Here is a 16911-nt window from a genome sequence, read left to right as displayed (position 1 = left end):
TGTAGCAAAGGCGATACAATACAACTTATACTGATATCAAAATTATAAAATTATATTAAAAGATCAAATATTTCATATATAAATAAAATATCAGATCCATATCTAGAGATAACATGTACTTCTCACAAAATTATCTGGAGTTTTCAACGTGTATTTTATTTATTTCTAAAATATTGAATACACTACAGGTAATAATTAAACGTTCATTTTCTACAATAGTTATAGTTGCACCCTCGCAAACAGACGCAGTGTGCTTTGATATAATAATATCCAGTTTCACAAATGCAGTGCCAGTTTTAACTTAGGTGTGCCAAATGACATACCGCGGATGCTTTAAAGCATACACATATTTGAAACAAGGTTTCCGAATATTGTCTGTGGACCAGTGCAAGAAGCATGTCTGTGGATGATATGAACAATAGACCTACCTCGTATTTTTTTTTTTAAACAGGAATGAGATCAAAATAGTTGACAAGCTGTTTTCTGAATAAACAAACTGACGCATAACCTTATTAAGCCAAAAGAAATGCGTTTTCTTTCAATGCATATAGAAAACGAGTAATAAAACACAAACGCTAGTATCTACACCTAAAATAACGCAACTGCAAACATGTCTGAATTGAGATGACTCTAAAGACTGCGTATTCCATCAAATCTTTATGTTTTGCTGTACCTTTCTGAGTAATGTCCAGTCGCCTGTACTCTCGGTGTGCATGTTTTCAAAACAACAAATTGAAATTGTAACCTATTTCCTCCAGTTTCTGTGAAAGAAAAACACCTGCCAGCCTTTGTTGTGATCTGGCTTCTGAAGTGGCTCAGACTATGATGCAGAATGGGAGGGTCAAAAGGACCCAGGTGGAAAGTGCTGACTTTATAAAGGATTTTTCCACCAACCTACACAGGCACTTGCAAGTTATCGGTGGTAAATTACACACACTTGCATGCATCCTTGTAGTATTTCCCCCCCAAATACAAGTATATCTTTTTTCTCGATTGATCATTGCATCATGTAAAGTCCTATTACAAAAACGTCGCTTCTTTTCACAAGGTTGTCATTTCCTCCTGGACCTAACTATTTAAATGTACATTAAGGTGATTCGTAAATAAGGCATTACTGAATACCTCAATTTATTCCTCGATGATCTCAAATAACAAGCTCTCGTTACCCTTCTCATCAAGTTTCTAACTGGACTGTTTCAGGGACACGGATATATTTTGTATGATTCTTTTTTTGATGGCGAGTTACGCTCATTCATTTGTTGTTGCTTTTTTAACCCCTTGTTAGACACGATGGACTGCTTGATGTGAAGAATAGGCTACTGTTTTATGGACAAAAAAACCGTTGAAGAAGCAAGATAATGGCATACCACTTTTTAAATCGTGTGTGCGGCTCACTTTACATTATGAAATGTGTCGGGATTCACTCTGGTAAGTTTAGAACCGTGCTTCCACTATCATCGCCTTCCTTTAAATCCAGTGTGCACTTTGAATCAAACTTGACTTGTTTATAAATGGGGTATTTATTTGACCCACCGCAGTGCTAAATAGAATTAGAATCACTTATTATGATGTATGCATATTACACACCACATTTTAGCGTACATGTTTGATGCATTACAGTATCTTTAACGTTGTTGAATCTAATGGACTACTAAGTTCATTCATACACTCAAATATGTTTGAACTAATTCACCAATTCTCTCGTGATTATTTTTTTTTAGTTGACATAGACCCAATAGAAATGTGTGTTTATGTATGTGGTGGTGGCCGTGTCTTTGATTATAAATTGCACTGGTACAAAATTAAATGATTTGATTTCACAAGCACAATTTATTGCACCAGTTTTGTCCAAAGATGTGTCATATTGGAATTATCTGATGTATACGATTTTTTCAAACACCAGGGTTTTCTTTTCTGCCTTATCTAGTTTCTCCAGATAGGTGTGTGTGTCTGTATAATATAGTGTATCTATATAATAGAGGTTTTTTTTTTTTTTTTTGTGGGGAGTGGAGATTTCAATGTGCTGTTTATACCAGGTACTGAATCTTATGAATACTGAAATTAGTTGGCATTGCAGGAACCCTGTTTACTTCAACACAATTAAGTGTCCCACACGCTGTGTACATTTACAGATATGAACCCATGCATACCATATTTTATTTTTAAAGTAACTTTAAGTCTCACTTCAGTATAATATTGTGGTAAAAGAAACATGCTTATTGGCAGTCTCAGGTAAATTAATCTGCAAGCTCCTTAAGAAAATATAGTCTTTATACATATACATGGAGCAGGACAGTGTTTTTATTTAGAAATATTTTTAATGAATACTTAAATACTGGAGTACATAGTTTTACATTCATTGGAACATGACATGTAACTATTAATATTACATATTAAAATTCTGAGGCAGTCTGCAATTTCTCTTGGAGACAATTTATACAACATTTATCTTATACATTTATAAAGCGGACTTGTTTGTTTATGGGAGTCGTTTTTGTTTGGAATGTATTCCTGTTTTCATGAAAAAATGGCAGCACCTCTAGAGATTCAGCACTGCAGTTGTGAAGTATCTTTGCCATAAGCACTAGTTTAGTCTATTATTAATCTACCCACAGATTAAATGACTGTCTGTAAAGGACATGGACTTCATATTGACCTGCCTTTGAAATATGAGATTGAAAGTTTATTAAAGAGTGGGTGACTAAATTGAATGCTTGTGGAAAATGACAACTTCAATAGTGGTACATATAGTTAAGTGAATGATAAGAGGATGGTGTATGCAGATTATTTCTGTAGAACTTTGGTCACCAGCAATTTGACATTAATCATTTTCACATTGTCTTTTCTATTTGAACTCAACAATGAGAAAATCAGGGATTAGACAAGATATGTGTCACTTCATTGTATTAAAGCTATCCCCAAGGCAGAATGTTTTTAGATGTAAAACTGCATGGAAGCACATTAGACTTGTTATCCAACAGAGCTATGCATAGTACTGCCTCCTGTTCAAGGCACATGTCATGGCCCCAGGACACAAACGGCAACGGAGTTTTCATGTTATAGAATATGGTTTAATAATCTGTGTCACAATTTAACCAAGTTATTCAAGACACTGGGTACCGTTTCAGTTAGACTGTGTTAAACACTGCACTCAGATGCTAAAAAAAATGGTCCATTAATCTAAAAGGCATGTTGTGTTTAATTTGGTCCCCATACCAACAAGAAACCAATGGTGACAACAGAACATACAATCATGTCTTAATGTTTAAAAATGTTGTTTAAGGAAAACAAATGGCATTCAATTTCAAGATCATTTATATGTACCTGAAACAGGAAAACTGTTTCTTGAAGAGAACAATTGGAGCAGTAAAAACAACATACATAGTGTGCAATGTAGTAAGTGACATGGTAGTAATTTAAGTAGTAATTTATTGCATTTTGCATTTGGGTTTGCTTTGCTTTAGTTTGTAACATTTTGTAGCATTGCATTCTTTCCTGTGGTGTGTACCGAATATACTATTAAAGTGACAATGTATTAGAAATTCACATACCATGCTTTATCTTATTATTATCATTGTTTTTCTATGACAGATTACCATCTTCCTGTATAATAATACATATTTAAAATCATTTTGCCCCCACATGTTGCATTTAAACTTATCTTCAGGTTTTACAAATTAAACCTTTCTAGGTCTTGTGCAGGTTAAGAGATCATTGATAATATATTGAGCACTGTGAATATTCATATCGCCTGTATTCATTTGTACATTGTTTCTCACCATGTAAGAAAGAACCATACATAGACTTCTAAGACAGACATATAAACACCCCTGATAGGAATCTCTCGACAATGCTGTTCCATTCCTGAACCAAACTTCAAATATAAATGCATCTGCTCTGTAACTGGTTAGACTCATTAAATGTACTGCCAACTGCTTAATATGCACAAACGTGATGAGCTATCATGATTGGTTTCAAAACACGATGGACTGATCTGCCAGATTTTTTTTTCTTCTAAAATGCATTACACTGAGCCTTTAGTAAAAATCTATATTTTAACTGACAGGCGTAAAGTAAAATGACAACGTTTTTTCCATTTGTACAGATGTATTCATCTCCAGGTTTTATGTAGTTTTGTTATGTTTCTACACAGCATAGTTTTAATCACAGGAGCTCTATATTTATTTCTACATAGTAATAATTTCTTTTTTTTCACAGCAGCTTGAAGTTACGGGGTTGTTTAAAATCAGCGCTGAGGAATACAGATGGATTCACTGCATGACCCTGTAGTTTCTACTTCATTGCAAACTTTAATTTATGTCAGCATTCAGTGCAGGTGTGTTCAAGGCTCTAAATAAGTCTAAGCAGTAATTTATATATACAATGTTACAATAATCCTATACTTAATGTTATAGCCAGGGGCCCTTTTAGCAAGACATGACAGACATTCAAGCATACAGACTGTTTATATTATATATGTATATATGCATGCAAACCTTGGCTTTAAAATGTATAGTGTTTGTACTGATACACAACAAGAACCACATGTTACTCTTCAATATCCCTCTTGGGCTCTTACAAGTGTTCCCTTTAATGATCCATTAACATAAGTCGTCTTCTGCAGGGGCTTGTTGTGGCCTTTTCACTGAGGTCCTTGAGATATACATGCAAGGCTGTAAAAAGGGGAAGTGGTTGTTTTCTGTCGAGGAAAGGACTTCAGGCATATACAAAAGGAGATAAAATTGGCTTTTCTGTAATTCTTAGTGCAGTCAAGTATAGGTGTCAGTTATGATTTTGTACCTTCGACACAATTATATACCTTTGGTATAAAACACACCAAATCAAGTCTAAAGTGACTGTAACTATAGTATACTGTAATTATAGCTACCATTTTCCTGTTTTCATTTCCACCAGGTACAGTACTCATTTACCTCTAGATCAACAGTTAAAATGATGCATTCATGGCACATCAGCTTTAAATATCAGCAGATATACGCTTTCAACTGATGATTGGTTAACTATTTGCCTTTTTTTCCCCAGTCCAGAGAAGCATAGACGTGGAACATTTTCCTTCCCTGGCAAACTGAAGTAGGAACTGGAGTCCTGGGGGAGACTGTGTCTCTGTACTCTAATTGCTTGTTTTGTGTTGTGTTTTTTTTTTCCACCTAGGTGTGCAGTTAGAACGGAAAGAATGAAGACTCCAAGTTCCCAGTGGAGGCATGATATAGCAGTGTGGTGCTGTTGCTGAACTGCTCTCTCTGATGGCTCTATGGGAGTGGATAACATTGAGCCTCCATTGCTGGGTTTTAGCTGCAGCCTTGGTTTCGGATCAGCATGCAAGCGGCCCCCTCGACTGGCTCCTTTCAGACAAGGGACCTTTCCATCGCTCGCAAGAGTACACTGATTTTGTGGAAAGGAACCGGCAGGGATTCACTACCAGATACAAGATATATAGGTGAGTGGTGGGGCCAAGTCAGAAGTCTTTAACTTAAAACCATATGCAGGCATTGAGGATGAAAGTCTACAATTAATACAAAAAATACAATAATAATAATAAAAAAATATTGTATTAAAAGGTACAGTTGTTTAAAAGGTAGAGCATGTGTCTTGTTGATATTTAATTGGTTAATAGGATGCTGTTGAAAATCAATCAGATTTCCTTGCCACTTTTGGCATGTACGTCATGTACTAATATGTATAACATAATACCTAAAGCTTGGGGTGCTTTTATACCATATTTTTAAGTAACCAACGTAGAAAATATTAAAAGAAATGGAAAGCCCCATTAATTTTATATAAATCCTAGAAACTGCAGACAGTTTTATGGAATGCATATAAATCTATGTCAATCTGTGGATTTTGAAGACAGGCACAGTTCTAATAAATTCATTTCTCAGTGTCACAGTAATTTCCACATGCTACTGAGTTAATGGACTATGTGCTGTGTGTTTCTTGATGCTCATTACTGTGCAGGGTCCCTTGTGTAGAAACTGCAAGGCTGTTTTCTGGATCTTGGGAGACAGCAAGTTTCCTTTCATTAATACCCGTCCATTATCTAGTTTTCATTGAAAAAAAAGGAAAACTACTGAATGTTAATTTATTCAGTATCTGATCGGTATATTGAACCAATGCTACATCTATAAGCTATATATATATATATATATATATATATATATATATATATATATATATATATAATTTATTTCTTAGCAGACACCCTTATCCAGGGCGACTTACAATTGTTACAAGATATCACATTATATCACATTATACAGATATCACATTATTTTACATACAATTACCCATTTATACAGTTGGGTTTTTTTTATTGGAGCAATCTAGGTAAAGTACCTTGCTCAAGGGTACAACAGCAGTGTCCCCCACTGGGGATTGAACCCACAACCCTCCAGTCAAGAGTCCAGAGCCCTAACCACTACTCCACACTGCTATACAGTACTGTGCAAAAGTTTTAGGCAGGTGTGAAAAAATGCTGTAAAGTAAGAATGCTTTCAAAAATAGACATGTTAATAGATTATATTTATCAATTAACTAAATGCAAAGTGAGTGAACAGAAGAAAAATCTAAATCAAATCCATATTTGGTGTGACCACCCTTTGCCTTCAAAACAGCATCAATTCTTCTAGGTACACTTGCACAAAGTCAGGGATTTTGTAGGCATACAGTCAGGTGTATGATTAAACAATTATACCAGACAGGTGCTAATGATCATCAATTCAATATGTAGGTTGAAACACAATCATTAACTGAAACAGAAACAGCTGTGTAGGAGGAATAAAACTGGGTGAGGAACAGCCAAACTCAGCTAACAAGGTGAGGTTGCTGAAGACAGTTTACTGTCAAAAGTCATACACCATGGCAAGACTGAGCACAGCAACAAGACACAAGGTATTTATACTGCATCAGCAAGGTCTCTCCCAGGCAGAAATTTCAAGGCAGACAGGGGTTTCCAGATGTGCTGTCCAAGCTCTTTTGAAGAAGCACAAAGAAACGGGCAACGTTGAGGACAGTAGACGCAGTGGTCGGCCAAGGAAACTTACTGCAGCAGATGAAAGACACATCATGCTTACTTCCCTTCGCAATTGGAAGATGCCCAGGAGTGCCATCAGCTCAGAATTGGCAGAAAACAGTGGGACCCTGGTACACCCATCTACTGTCCGGAGAAGTCTGGTCAGAAGTGGCCTTCATGGAAGACTTGCGGCCAAAAAGCCATACCTCCGACGTGGAAACAAGGCCAAGCGACTCAACTATGCACGAAAACACAGGAACTGGGGTGCAGAAAAATGGCAGCAGGTGCTCTGGACTGATGAGTCAAAATTTGAAATATTTGGCTGTAGCAGAAGGCAGTTTGTTCGCCGAAGGGCTGGAGAGCGGTACACGAATGAGTGTCTGCAGGCAACAGTGAAGCATGGTGGAGGTTCCTTGCAAGTTTGGGGCTGCATTTCTGCAAATGGAGTTGGAGATTTGGTCAGAATTAATGGTCTCCTCAATGCTGAGAAGTACAGGCAGATACTTATCCATCATGCAATACCATCAGGGAGGCATCTGATTGGCCCCAAATTTATTCTGCAGCATGACAACGACCCCAAACATACAGCGAAAGTCATTAAGAACTATCTTCAGCGTGAAGAAGAACAAGGAGTCCTGGAAGTGATGGTATGGCCCCCACAGAGCCCTGATCTCAACATCATTGAGTCTGTCTGGGATTACCTGAAGAGAGAGAAGCAACTGAGGCTGCCTAAATCCACAGAAGAACTGTGGTTAGTTCTCCAAGATGTTTGGGCCAACCTACCTGCCGAGTTCCTTCAAAAACTGTGTGCAAGTGTACCTAGAAGAATTGATGCTGTTTTGAAGGCAAAGGGTGGTCACACCAAATATTGATTTGATGTAGATTTTTCTTCTGTTCACTAACTTTGCATTTTGTTAATTTAAAAAATATAAACTATTATCATGTCTATTTTTGAAAGCATTCTTACTTTACAGCATTTTTTCACACCTGCCTAAAACTTTTGCACAGTACTGTATATATATATATATATATATATATATATATATATATATATATATATATACACACACACACAGTATATATATATATATATATATATATATATATATGTGTGTGTGTGTGTGTGTGTGTGTGTGTACAAATACACAGAGTCACTGTCTTCAGGTGCAAAACAAACTTTATATTTTCAAGTGAACACAATAGAAAACACAGTCCCACACAAACAGTCCCAATCACCACTATTTACACTATACTTAGATATCATTGCGAGAAGGAAACATATGCCTCCTGCTGCAGGTTTCTCCATGTTAAGTAGTGACAATGCTGTTCTGTCCGCTGGCCTAGTTCTGTTTCCACATACACCGCCATCGTTTCTCTACTTGTTCCACTGCTGCAGGCAAAGACACTGCAAGTTAGAAACAGAAACCAAAACAAAACACTGCAGACCTCCGGCTTGCCGTCCTTCCTGTCCCGTCTCCCCAAACACCACCAATCCACTGATTAACACAGTTACCTTTTATGATTCAAGCCACCCCCTCCCTGTCAATCCTCCATGATTATCTCTATGGAAAAACACTGGCTTTGAAACACTTGTGTGATTGCCCTCGCAAAGATGGCCACAGCAAGCCGACTATACTTAATGTATGCTCTATCTTGGCGCAGACCTGCGGGATGATAGCTGTAGCGTCAACACGTTGGGAGGCCAGATTTTACCTCACCTTTTAACTTCACCCTGCCACAACATTATAAAACTTATAATAACTAACTGGATCCACGCATATATATTTTAAAACTAGAAATTATATATGCATCGGACTTCAAATATATAAATAAAAAACATATTATAGTATGATGCCTAGGGACGGTAAGCAGACTGAAGTCAGAAGAGCAATGGGACTGGGTCAGTGTATAAGATCATGAACAGTTTTATGGCAACTGATGAAGGAGGATCTCAAAGTCAAACATGAAACTGACCAATAACGAGTGTAGGGATGCACAGACAGGTGTTAAACGCTCTGAATGTTTAGTTTTGTCAGAAGCCTAGTTATAGCACCCACAGCATACTGTACTACTCCCTAGACAGACATACAGAATAATCATTTTATCAGCCTGTTGAGTTGTGGTATGTTGAGTAGTGCTAGGTTTGTCATTTAATTATAATACTAAAACAGCTTTATAAGCTATAAGGTCAGAATTTGTTGTTGCCAGAGTGAAGCCTTTTTTAAGCATTTTTAAGCTTTATTTCCATCAAATTCTTCAGCACATTTGCATCTTTATTCTTGTAACATCTGAACCATTTCCAAGTTGTCAATGTTTCAATAGAACGTGTTGATACAGAGAGTCACAGCTGTACAGTAGAAAAGGTCTAACTGAATACTAACTGTTTGGCAGGGTAATGGTGTAGTGATGAATGTATCAGCAGAAACTGTCAAATGTCTTGCCATAATGTTTTCATTTATCATGATTCTTACCCTTTTTAAAGACAGTTTTGTGAAGAAATAACATAAAGAACACCAGTTATGTGTAACTGTGCCATGTAATATACAGTACATTGCTGTCAGGAGCATTGAAGACCCATTAAATACAAATTAAAACCTAATTGCCGCTATGTTAAACATGCCGCTGATGAAAGAGGTCAGATTCTATTGGTGTTTTATTGAAAGAGTTACATGCTACCTCAATGATTAGTTTTCTGACATTTATTACACCTATCCCCCCTGTTCTAAAATGTTAGTAACACTTTAGTTTAAGGATCTGTTATAAACATCAAATAATGCATCATAATTGCGTTATAAAGGATTTGATGAACAATATTAGACATAATAAATGTATAGCAATCAGTGGCTTACATTGCATGTCACGAGCCCCACAGCAAAAAATTAATTTCGCCCCATTTACCGCTCTTTACTGACAGGTAACTGCAGAATGCGGAGTTAGTATGTATACTTACCAAACAATTTGTTAAAACGTCCGTCTTCGGGATTTCATGGCAGGGAAATCATCCACAATCTTGGCCGTGTTGCTCGGGCTTGTTCTATACTCAACAAGGCTAGTCCCAACAGCCTTTCTTGACACATGGTACTTCTAGTGTATGTTTTCTTTTAAATAAATAAATGTAGTCGTCGCCAATGCCTCTGAAACGTGTTCCTGCCAATCTGTCATTTTTCACACTGTGGATCCACAGCGAAGCCACCAGACCTATAGTGCCAGGGACAACACAGATCTGAATGGCTCCACTGCAGACCTGCAGGTGCGCTATCAGCCACAGGGGTTGGTGGTGCACGGTGAACCGTGGATTCCCCTGCCAACCTAATCCCTCCCTACCCGGGCTGAACTCGGCCAATTTTGCGCCGCCTCCTGGGAACTGGTCATAGTCGTCAATGACATAGCCTGGACTTGAACCTGTGATCTCCAGGCTACAGGGCGCAACCTTTACTCCACATGGTGCGCCTTTACTGGATGCGCCACTTGGAAGCCCCAAGTGTATATTTTGATCAGCTTAAGTTTAGAAAATGATCTCTCAGTAGTGGCAACGGTGACAGGAATGGTTAAAAAAAAATGTCAGGAAAAGAAGACAATAAGGCACAACGAGGAGCTGGGTAATCTCTTTAACTGAACTGAGTTTCTGAATGTCATTCTTTAGAGTTGTTTGGAAATTAGCATTTGACTTGGAAATGATGGTGATATGTCACTGCTATATGTTTTCTGGAACTCTTCTGCTTTGTCAAAAAGCTCACCATCTGTTATAGACACCATTCTACACTGTGGTTGTAGAATTCCAAAACTCTGAACAATCGTGTCCATGCCACAGAATTGGTTTACCAGCGTTACAATGTCCAAACAAGAGTAAAACACTGTATTTTTACATTTTTCCTCTGGATCTCTTAGTCTCTCATCCTCGCTTAAATCATGAAATTGTCGTTTCACTTTTCTGAACCTCTTTTCTTCGAATTTGCAGTCAATGCCCCACTTTAAATGCAAGAGGAACAGCAGTCTCTCTTGCATTCCCAAATTCGTTACAATAGGCTAACAGTGTTTCAGCAGCACTTTGAATCAGTTCTACAGCTTTCATGAGATCAAATGTCTCTCGTGTAACATTTTAGAGACACCAGTCACAGTTTCAAAAATTTTAATCTGAAAGACTACAAGAAAAACAAACTGAAAACATTCAAGCTTCTTTTTAAGCCCCAGTGCTTCAGATACTTCAGTGCTTCAGAAGAATGACCCTAGACAGCGCTTTCAATATGTCCATGTAGCGAAAATGTAAGGCTATCACGAGACTCATAACGGGATAACCAGCACGTTGGACACAGCTTTTTCAAATGCGCCCCTGACTCATGAAAGATGATCAAATTGTCCATTGTTTAACATTTTCAGCAATTAAGGTATATAGTTTCTGCACCACATCAAAAAAACATGACACTTCGCGGATGTTTCACAGCTGCATCATTTAGTACTGGATTCAGATTGTGTGCTGTGCAATGTACATAAAATGCATTTGGCTCTTTTGCAGCGTTTCTAGATTGTACACCACTGTAAACGCCACTCATTGCTGCTGCTCCATCAAAGCCTTGCCCCTGACATTTATTTAATTCCAACCCTTTCTTTCTATGGACTTTAATTTCAGATTCAAATCCTGAAGCTCTTTGATCCTGAATTTCAACAAAACCTAAAAAAACAAAACCTTTAAAAAACCTTTAAGTTGGTCTGTCATTTTCATATTCAATGCTGACATAATGAAAAATGTGGCTTATTTGGTCAACCTTATTAATGTCCTTAGTTGTATCCATTATGATTGAAAATAATGGTGCTTGTTTTATTTCACTCACAGTATCGCTTTCAATATTTTTAGACGGAACCTTGATTACTTTATTTTGAACTCTAGGGCTTAGGTAGTTAATTGTGTTGCTTGGTAATTGTATGAGCTGTTTCAGCACAGGATCCTACTCAGCTAAAAGCTCCATTACAGAAAAAGGGTAGGCCGCGCGTAGCTAAAGTTAAAGTCACTGTAACAACAAGCTTCAGAATTTGTCTCCAAAAGTTCATTTCTTTCTGGATTTCTGATTTATTGTGTGCAACCACTGTGCAATTAAAGTCTCCAGTGATCATATACAATGCATGCATCTTTATGTGTTTGAGGTGTTTTTTGTTGATAAACCTTTACAATTACTGATTCCTTTAGCCCAAGCAGGCTCAAACCCTAATTTACTACAGTCGCCAAATAGCCAGCAGGGTTCACAGTATACTGAATAGAGTTCAGGTGAATAACATAGCCATGTTATACGTAACTGGACAACTGCTTTTTTTGTATGATAATAATACTGTTCTGAAAAATGTCTTCCACCTTGTTATTTATCCCTTGGGAAAGCTCCTTTCGGTTGACATGATCCATGATCTATTATAATTCACTTCACTTGGTAATCACTAATATTAATAGGAAAGTTAACCCTATCTGTTGGATATTCCTCTCCTTCAGGGAAATGATCAATAGTAACTTCAGCACTATCATTTTCTAGTATTCTTTCAACTATTACTTGATTGTCACTCTTTCTATACATTTAATTTTTTTTGCTTGTATTTGCCATTGGATCAGGCACAGACTGTTCGGTGTCCCTCACTTCATTTTGTGTTTCGATGCTGTCACTCTAGGGCTGTCAACTGGCCCCATTCCGGGACAGTCAGGTTTTTTAACTCGTCTCTAAACCAAAACAAGTAAAGTGAGGGTGAATTGCGTGAGTGGCCTTAACACTAGAACCGCCGCGGTTATACTCATACCTAAAACCGCTGCCGGCAGTCATTATGACGGTTACATTTTAAACATCAATATTAAAATGAAAGGCTACCAGATACAGCTCAAAAGGTTTATTCAAGCACGACATATCAAATATCTGCAAAGCCGAAACGCAGCATTTAAATGACAATTAAACATAAAAGGGTTTATTTTCTAACTTACCACATATAAAGCACTACTTCAAAAAATGAAAAACTATTAAAATAAACATTTCAAAAGAAACTAGGGTGTAAACAGGTATATCTACATAGAAAACTGTAAAAAGTAGTTTTTTAATTTAAAACAAAAGTAACATATGTTTTCTCTTGCATGTGTCAGTGCAGCACAGGATCCAGGTTGAGCTGCTGCAGCCTGCTGCTTTGCAGTTTTCTGATCGAAATGCTAGCTTCAAGATGAAATCTCTCCTACCGATATTTTCCCTGGTGCATTCCTTGTACAAAACAAAGGAATTGATGGCTGCCAGGTCCAGTAGAGATAACAACATACTTGCATATATATGAAAAAAATAAAATATTGCAGGTTATATTCAAAATAAAAACATTTATTGTAAAAGGCAGTCAAAATTACTGCTTTTGCGGTTCTAGGTGGGCAGGATTATAATCTTCCTTATTTTTGTGATCCTGCCTTTCAAACGCTGTCAGGGTATTTAATACATGTATTTAGGAGAAGTCATAAACGGACAGCTGCATAACTTTCAGACATACAGAGTAATTTCAATTTGAAAACCTCAAACCGTCAAAATGACTGCCATGGCAGTTCTAGTGTTAATTAATGTGTTTAATTGCAGTGGCGATTCTATTGGGAGAGCATCATATTAAAATCGTATTGCTTGCAATTCCGTCATTGTAGAGAATTTTGCAGTCACCCACACTCTTTCTTGTTTAACCTTGTGGTTAAGTTTCTATTTATTTAATATTTCGTCGTGCTACACATAGTCCCACCCCAATCAGAGTAATTTCTGCTACCGGACAGGTGTGTACTTGTGGTAACTAGTTAGCAAAACCATTCGATTCCTTTAGCGACAGTTCACACAATTCAAACTCACTTTACCTGTACATTTCTTAATCCTTCTTTTTTCTTTTTCATCTTCTGAGCTCCACTTTGGTAGTAATATTGAGACATACTGCCTACCTATCTGTTTCGAGCTCTCTGGTTTTTCCAAAAAAAAAATCCCACACTTCCCATTAAGTAGTTCCTTAGCAACCAAAATCAAAAGTACTCCAAGTGAGTTGGCCTTTATCAGTCTCATGACCTTTGACCAATCAGTTAAGTGTTTACATTAGAATTTTGGCTGGGGTTGCAGGAATATCCGTAAAAAATCTCTCTCTCTCTCTCTCTCTCTCTCTCTCTCTCTCTCTAATTATTATTTTATTATTATTATTATTATTATTTTTATTTTATATTATTTTTTTATCTTCCTCCTGGACCCCCTTGGTGCCCGTGCCCCGTAGCCGTGCTATGGCTGCTACGGTGGTATGTATGCTACTGATAGCAATATGGGCAGCAGTGTGGAGTAGTGGTTAGGGCTCTGGACTCTTGACTGGAGGGTCGTGAATTCAATCCCAGGTGGGGGACACTGCTGCTGTACCCTTGATCATGGTACTTTACCTAGATTGCTCCAGTAAAAAACCCCAACTGTATAAATGGGTAATTGTATGTAAAAATAATATGTAAAAAAATAATGTAATTGTATGTAAAAATAATGTGATATCTTGTAACAATTGTAAGTCACCGTGGATAAGGGCATCTGCTAAGAAATAAATAATAATATTGTTACAAGAACCTAGGGTAATTATAACTGAAGTGTTACACTGGCACTGAAAATGTTATTGTTATAAACTATTATACTTGTTAATAATTTCCAAACCTTTAATAACACATTTATATATGTTTTATAAATAGATCTAATTTGCAATGATCCAAAATCAATATTTTACATGATATTCTGAAGGCTGTGTCAAAGACCACTAAGTCATGGTTGGCTTTAATTACTTCAAGCACCCTTAACACAAGAACCGCCATGGCAGTTATTTTGATGGTTTGAGGTTTTCATATTTAAATTACTCTGTGTGTCTGAAAGTTTTTATTTTGAATATAACCTACAATATTCTATTTTATTTATATACAAGCCTGTTGTTATCTCTACTGGATCTGGCAGCCATCAATTCCTTAGTTTTGTACAATAATGCACCGGGGAAAATATCAGTCGGAGAGATTTCATCTTGAAGCTAGCCACAGCGCTTCAGCAGAAACATTTTGATCAGGAAACTGCAAAGCAGCAGGCTGCAGCAGCTCAACCTGGATTCACTGCTGCACCGACTGACACATGCAAGAGAAAACATGTTACTTTCGTTTTAAATTAAAAACTATTTTTGTTTTTTACATTTTTGTATGTACATATACCTATTTACACAGTAGAGTCTTTTGAAATGTTTATTTTATTATCATTTTTCATTTTTTGAAGTACTGCTTTATATGTGGTAAGTTTATACCGTGTTTTGGTTGTGCAGGTGTTTGATATGACGTGCTTGAATAAAACTTTTGAGTTGTACCCGATAGTTTGTCTTTCATTTTAATATTGATGTTGTTTAAAATGTAACCATCATAATGACTGCCAGTGGTGGTTTTAAGTATGAGTATAACCGTGACAGTTCTAGTGTTAAAGGCCTTGGAGGTGATTATTAAAGGTTGAAGCTCTGCATAGGCTTAAATTACTCCTTTCATCTCTGGTGGTCATGGTAAGCAAGTAAACACAAATAAACATTTATATGTATACATACAGTATTGCATACCTGCCTGTAGTAATACCCAGTGTTTTTCAACCAGTGGCATTAATGCTGCATGCAGCATTTTGTACGTTCTATGGCATTATGCAAAATCTTCAAAAAAAGCTAAATGTTTTGAAAGCATTTATTGTAATTCTTCCACATTTTTTTTATTTCCATCCATAACGTTTTCTCATCAATCACTTGAAGGTAATACCGGCACAGCTATGTTTCCACTTCTCCCACGTACCTTTGCAAGAAGTTTAAAGAGAGGTCAAAAGGTTACAGTTACCTTGGAAACAGTACCATAGCAACAACCACTTCGTCCTCATACATCAAACATCTGTATAACTTCACTGTAAGTGCTGTACTATTAAAATAGTTAATAAATAGTTATTATTTCAAATGCAACTATGTTTCTAAGAAATGTATGCCAATATGTAGAGTCCTGTGTTTTCTGCAAATATGAAATACCACCAAATAAAATTATGATAAAATAAGAAAAATGAAAAATCCCTATGGGAGCATCTGTTTGCTGTTTTTGAAAGAGAAGGAAAGCCATTTAGTTGTCAGTGCAGGAAACGTTTGTGTGCAAGTCAGATGTTGTGAAAAATCACTGCAAATCAGCACACGACAGTCAGAAAGGAACGCTGGTTTTGGAGACGGAACTTATCTCTGTTAAAGCTGCACAAGAAAGCTTTTCTTGCTTTGGTAGGAGTGATAAGACAACAGAATTGTGGCAGAACATCTTTTCACATCCTGATTATTCTGAAATGCACAGACTTGCTGCCAATTTGCTATCAATGTTTGCTTCAACTTACTTTTGAGACAACATTTTCTGTGTTGAATGTTTTATTAAGGAATTAAGGAACAGAACTGCTGATATGAAACTGGAAGCATAGCTGATCATTGCAGTTGACCAGTCCTTTAAACCTGATTTCTCTCATTTGGTGACTGAAAAACAAGCTCAGATTTCCCATTAGATTTATTTATCAACCTTTACTTCTTTTTCTCTCTAATAATTTTCCTTTAAATCTGTGGAAGTAAAACCTTTGCTTCTTTTTGTTGTTTTAGTTATCCTTTCCTGGTGTAAAGATCATCATAGGCTGTATAGTACTTACTTGTGTGAATTTTAGTTTTGGTCTAAAATGATTCCAATTTTATTAGTGCCGGCATTTTTCGATTCTCAAATGTAGCCACTGTGGCATTAGGGCCTAAAAAGGTTTAAAAACACTGGCTATACCGATAGATATAGTGACACAGTAGTTATTCATACTCCTATCTATTTTACTTATAGGATTGATCTTATTCTGATAAATTTTAATCTT

At 36.8% G+C, this 16911-nt stretch overlaps 1 protein-coding gene across 2 annotated transcripts in view; it reads left to right on the top strand.

Annotated features, from left to right (window-relative positions):
* The first annotated feature begins 899 nt into the window (after nucleotides 1–899).
* LOC117416979 (BMP/retinoic acid-inducible neural-specific protein 3-like) overlaps nucleotides 900–16911 on the top strand; it is a 42146-nt gene continuing 26134 nt past the window's right edge. Inside the window, exons 1-2 of one of the 2 annotated variants that reach the window (XM_034028509.3) lie at nucleotides 900–1428; nucleotides 5170–5455. In XM_034028509.3, coding sequence (XP_033884400.1) covers nucleotides 5262–5455 — 194 coding nt within the window. In that variant the 5' untranslated portion in view covers nucleotides 900–1428; nucleotides 5170–5261. Of the gene's footprint in view, nucleotides 1429–5169; nucleotides 5456–16911 lie in introns of those variants that run through there. The other variant, XM_034028510.3, reaches the window with a different exon arrangement.

The sequence above is a fragment of the Acipenser ruthenus genome, chromosome 12, assembly GCF_902713425.1.
Source record: "Acipenser ruthenus chromosome 12, fAciRut3.2 maternal haplotype, whole genome shotgun sequence".
Classification (NCBI taxonomy): domain Eukaryota; kingdom Metazoa; phylum Chordata; class Actinopteri; order Acipenseriformes; family Acipenseridae; genus Acipenser; species Acipenser ruthenus.
Note: the sequence above shows the minus strand (reverse complement) of the source record. Positions and strands in the feature narration are given on the sequence as shown.